Below are 5,590 nucleotides of genomic sequence, written 5' to 3' on the forward strand. Positions count from 1 at the left end.
CCGGGCGCCCCGCACCCCGCGCCGCTCCCGCGGTGCCGAGCCCCGCACCCGCCCGCGCTCCCCGCGGGACCGGGGCTCCCGAGCACGCGGGCGCGCCCGGCGGGGGGCACGCGGGGCGGGGCGGGACACGCGGCGTGGCGTGGCGTGGCGTGGCGCGGGGCGGGGCTGGGCGCGGCGCCCTCCCCTCCCCTCCCCTCCCCTCCCCCCCCCCACCCCACCCCCGCCGCCGCCGCCGCCGCCGAAGGTGCGCGAGACCCCGCGGCACGCGGGCATCCCCCACCTTCCCCCTCCTCTCCTGCCCGCTGGCGTCAGCGCCCCGCCTGCGTCACGCGGCGCGCGCGGCAGCAAGGGGCTCGCGAGCGGAGGGCGGGGCGGGGCGCGGCGGGGCGGGGCGCGGGGCGGGAGACCCCTCCCTCTTCGCCCCCCTGCCCGTCGCGCGCGCGCCGCCCCCTCTCCCCACGTGTCAGTTTGTTTTCGCCGTCGCCCCGGCGACGGTGGGCGGGGCGGGCGCGAGGTGAGGTTATAAGAGGGGCGGCGGCGGCGGGCGGCGGGCAGTGCCGAGCGGGGCGCGGCGGCGGCGGCAGAGCGCGGGCCGGGCCGGCCCCTCCCTCCCCACCGGCAGCACCGCGCCCCGTCCGTCCCGCCCGGCTCCCCCATGGCCGCGGCTCCCTGGGAAGCGCCTCGCGCCGCCGCCCTGCCGGTGCCGGAGCCGCGTTGCCGGGCGGCGGCCGCCTCCCCGCGGCGCCGCTAGCGCCCCGCGTCCCGCTCGCCTTCGTCTCCGGTGAAGCAGCGAGGAAGGGCGCTCCCGCCGCGCCTCCCCGGCGGCGCTGGGCCGGCTCCCCCCGGCCGGACGGCGCGCCCGTGCCACCCCTCCTCCCTCTCCGCCTCGGCGCCGCCCGGGACGACGGCAGCAGCTCGGCGGGACGCCCCGGCGCGGATGCGGTGGGTGCCGGGCGCGGCCCCGGGCCCGGCCGTCCCTCGCCGCCGCCGCCGCTGACGCCGCTGTGCTCTCCCGCCCGCAGGCAGCCCCCCGGCGAGTGCGAGATGGCGCTCAGCGGCACGCTCCTCCCCTCCATCGCCACCTTCGCGGCGGGCGCCGCGGGCCGCGAGAAAGCGGCGCGGCCCGCGGGCCCCGGCAACGTGAGTATCGGCGTCGCAGCGGGGCGGGGGCGGCGGTGGCGGCGGCGGGCCGGGGGCCGGCCGGGGCGGGCGCGGCGCGGCGGCGGGCCGGGGGCTGAGCCGTGCCCGTCTCCCCGCAGCGCTGGCGGGAGGAGCTGTCGCAGCTGAAGCGGCCGCCGCCGGCGCTGGCGGCGCGGCCCGTGGAGGCGCCGCCGTCGGAGCTGGAGGCCGCCGCCCTGGGGCCCCGCCGCGACGCTGAGGAGTTCAACGAGCTGCTGGACTTCGACTTCATCCTCTCCAACTCCCTGATGCACCAGGAGCCCGCCGCCGCCGTGGTGGTGGCCCCCGCCGCCGCCCCGGCCCCCACCGCCAGCCCCTGCCCCGCCGGGCCCTTCGCCTACCCGCTGCCCCGGCCCGAGCCCGCCGGACTGCTCTACGGCGGCGGCGGCGGCAGCCGCGACGGGGCACCCGCCGCCGGCCCCGCCGCTCCCTTCAACCTGGCCGACATCACCGACGTGTCCCCCTCGGGAGGCTTCGTGGCTGAGCTCATGCGGCCCGACCTGGACCCGGTGTACCTGCCGGCGCCGGCGGCGCTGCCGCCCCTGGGCAGCCTGCAGGGCAAGTTCGTGGTGAAGGCCGTGGGCGAGTACAGCCACCCGGGGCTCAGCCCCAAGAGCGGCCCCCCGGCTGCCGCCCCGCCGCCCGGCACCGAGGGCCCCGGGGCCCCCTACAGCCCCCTGCCGCGGATGTGCCCCAAAATCAAGCAGGAGGCCGCCCCGCCGTGCACCCTGGCGCCGCCACCGCCACATGGGAGCGGCCCCCGAGGAGCCCCCCAGCATGACTTCTCCCTGGGCCACCCGCTGCCCGCCCGGACTACGCCTTCACTGGGGCCCGAGGAGATGCTGAGCGGCAGAGACTGTCTCCCCACTGCCCCGGGGCTGAGCCACCCACCGCTGCCACTGCCCCCGGGGTACCCCCCGGCCCCCGGTTACCCCGCCTTCCTGCCCGAGCAGCTGCCGCCCAGCACACTCCAGTACCAAGGTGAGTCCCTGCGCCTCGGCGGCGGGCACGCTGGGGCGCCCGCTTCGGCGCTGGCCACGGCGGTGCTGCTCACTCCTCCCTGTCCACCTCTAGAGCTGATGCCGCCGGGGAGCTGCCTGCCTGAGGAGACCAAGCCCAAGAGGGGACGCCGGTCGTGGCCTAGAAAAAGGACGGCCACGCACACCTGTGACTACGCGGGCTGTGGCAAAACCTACACCAAGAGCTCTCATCTCAAGGCGCATCTGAGAACCCACACAGGTTGGTCCCAGCGCAGTGTCGGTGGGATGCCCCTGTCTGACGGGAACGGGGTGAGCCCCTTGGACAGTGAAAAGGGGGAAGCACAGGCGGAGGGCTGGAAGTAGCAAGTTGTAACCCTTCTCTGCTGGCTTTCCGGGCTTTTTTTTCCTCCCCCCTTGGCTACATGAAGTCCTGTGCAATCTTTGCTTACTGGTTCGGCATTTTGCTTAATGGTTCAGAATGACTCAGATGTGGGAGCGGGTGGGTTTCTTGCCAAGGCAGAGTTTGTTGCTCCTCTCTTGCTGTGTGGCTAGCTAATTAGCAGGTAGTTGGAAGTCGGTGGGATTTGTTGGTCTAGATGGTGTTGGCCCACTCCTGAGAAGGGAACAGACCTCTCTCTACCGTGCTGCTTTCTTTGCTCGTGGTTAAATGCTTTACACACGCACCCCTCGTGTCTTGCCGTGCTCTACTGCAAGAGATCGTGCACCTCTGCAAGCCGCTGTTCCCGTTCTGAGGAAACCGTGATGGGCCCCTTGCGAGTGGGGCTTTCGGCTGTGTCGGCAGCCCTGATGGGGTGCCTCGCCCACGCGTGGGAGCACATCTTCCTCTGCACTAGCACCGAAGAGGCAAGAGTTTAACAGTTGATTGGCTACTGCTAGAATTTGGATAAAATCTGCCAAAGTGTGTGTCTGAGCCCGAGTTCAAACTTTAACCTTGCAGCTGAACGTGATGTTGCAGTAACTGAGCTTGTGAAAGCAGGTACATTGTGTGTGGTTTCGCTAGTGCGGGCATTCCGTAACAGTGATTAAATAACCTTGGAATTTGCATAATTTAAATCCCTGGATTGTGAGCTTCAGTCAAAACTTTCTCCTGAAGAGATGGGAAAGGGAGAAACTACTGGTCAGGCAGTAGTTGGGCTACATCTTCAGCTAATGGCAGTGGGGGGAAAAAAAAAAAAAAAAATCAGTTAACAGTATTACCCATCTGCCCTGAGCCGGTCAGCACTGTCTCCAGTGTGTGTAGGACCGGGAGTTTGTAATTGTCAGGGAAACTTGTCTTGCTGTCAACAGTGGTTTTGTTATAGTGAAGACAGTAAGATTGAGTTCTTAATCAGGCTGAGCTAATGAAAACAGTTTCCAGCTGTTTTTTAATTCTTGAGACCTACAATTATCTAAATAGATTATGTCTGATGAGCTATTTCTGGTTGCTGTTTTATTGTATAATAACACTAGCTGGCAAAACACACTCTGTTATCTGAACTTGCGTGTTCTGAAGCCTTGTGCGCAAGACAAACAGTGGAAATGAGCGTTTTAGTGAGGATTTTGGTGATGCCAACATTTTATAGTACGTGTACGTTTTGAAAAGACAGTCTCACTCTGTAAGTGTTTGTAGTTTGCTTGCAACTGCTTCGAGAATTTTGTTGCATTTTCTTTGACATGGCCCTTTTTCTTTCCCAGGACAATGTGTGCTAGTGCTTCTTGAAAGAAAGGTGTTAGAAGTGGTAGCCGCGAAAAAAACCTAACTAACTGACATGTTTTGTTTTCTGCCTTTTTTTTAAAGGTGAGAAACCTTATCACTGTGACTGGGAAGGCTGCGGATGGAAGTTTGCCCGATCCGATGAACTTACTCGTCACTACAGAAAACACACAGGCCACCGCCCTTTCCAGTGCCAGCGGTGTGACAGAGCGTTTTCCAGGTCGGACCACCTCGCCTTACACATGAAGAGGCACTTTTAATTGGAAGCAGTGGATCTTTCCCCAGCTGCCCTAGAGATTCAGTATTTACAGCACAAGGACTGTCTTCCGCAAGATGGGGAGAACACCGTTTAAGCACTACAGATAATCAAGGTGAAGTCTTCCAAAGAGTGGAAAAGAGGGATAATTGCATACAGACATTGCAACTTTTTTTTTATATATATGCATTTAAAAGAAAAGAGAACCAAAAGCATTGGGGTCAATGACTGGATCTTCTATCATTCCATTTGTAAATCCAACTTGAATTATTTCCGGACTACAAAATGCCAAGGAGTGACTGGAAGTCACGGATATCAGGGTTAAACAGACTGTGTGTAGTTCGGAGGGTGGGGATATTACGCAGGGAAAATACATTCCCGTAATTTTTTTTCAATGCAATATTAGATGTAAATGTCATCTTGTACTTTCCTTTTTTTTTTCCTTCTAAAAGCCATTAACAATGTTAAAAGAGGAGGAAAAATTCAGGTACAAATTATATTTTAAAAGCCTATTTCATGGTGCTTAGTGACTGTTGGTTCTAGAGGTACCAAAAACAGGAAGCCAAAGTTCTCAAACTGCTGCATATCTGACAAGGAAATATTTTTGTCTTCCGATCGCCGATTATGACCTAAATCAGGTAAATAAACCTGGTTTATCTTTTTTTAAAGAAAATAACTTTATGCAGACAGTCTGTAATGCACTGTGGTTTCGATGTGCAATAGTTTGTACAATGGTTTATTCCCAAATATGCCTTAAGCAGAACAAATGTTTTCTATATAGTTCTTTACATAATAAATATGTAATATAAATTTAAGCAAACTTCTATTTTGTATATTTGTAAACTACAAAGTAAAAATGAACATTTTGTTGGAATTTGTATTTTGCATATTCAAGTGGAAAATAAGTTTTAAATAAACCTATAATATTTTATCTGAATGGCTGCTCTGATTTTCTTCTGTGCCTGTGTATGTCCAAAGAAAGGTTATTAAGTGTTTGTTAGTAGTTGATTTTCCCAAGGCAAGGGGGGGTGGCGGTGGTACCAGCAAAGGCTTGTAGTCTCAAGACTCTGAAAGATAGGATTGTATAAGTGCAGTGCTGATGTAACACATCTTTTTAGGGGAAAAAAGTGGACTGAAAATTTTTGCTCTGAATATTGAATTGCCACTTATCTCACCTGCATGATGAAAATGTAATTTACCACTTTTAAGGTAACTCAGTTTGAATTATTTGTTAGAGGAAATACATCTGTTGGGGACATTAGACTTGGCATGTTCAAAGGCAACAAATTATATAAATTTTTTTGAGTGGTCTTTTCAGCATGAAAAATTTCAAGCTCCATTTTCTTGGGCTTCTCAGATGAGCTGGTGTAACCTCTTTCATGTGAGTGAATGAAAATCAACTGAATAATGTCGCAAAGAATAAACTTGACTCAAGGAATGAAGGTTGCGTGCATAAAACGC

At 58.1% G+C, this 5,590-nt stretch overlaps 1 protein-coding gene across 1 annotated transcript; it reads left to right on the forward strand.

The window, feature by feature from the left end:
* The first annotated feature begins 799 nt into the window (after window positions 1-799).
* KLF4 (KLF transcription factor 4) lies at window positions 800-5,041 on the forward strand. The gene is given in 5 exon segments (XM_082335758.1): window positions 800-977; window positions 980-1,140; window positions 1,260-2,160; window positions 2,254-2,418; window positions 3,958-5,041. Coding segments are annotated over 5 exon segments (1,443 nt in total). The 5' UTR covers window positions 800-937; the 3' UTR covers window positions 4,134-5,041.
* The last annotated feature ends 549 nt before the right edge of the window (window positions 5,042-5,590 follow it).

This window comes from Platalea leucorodia, assembly GCF_965183815.1.
Source record: "Platalea leucorodia genome assembly, chromosome: Z".
Lineage (NCBI taxonomy): Eukaryota > Metazoa > Chordata > Aves > Pelecaniformes > Threskiornithidae > Platalea > Platalea leucorodia.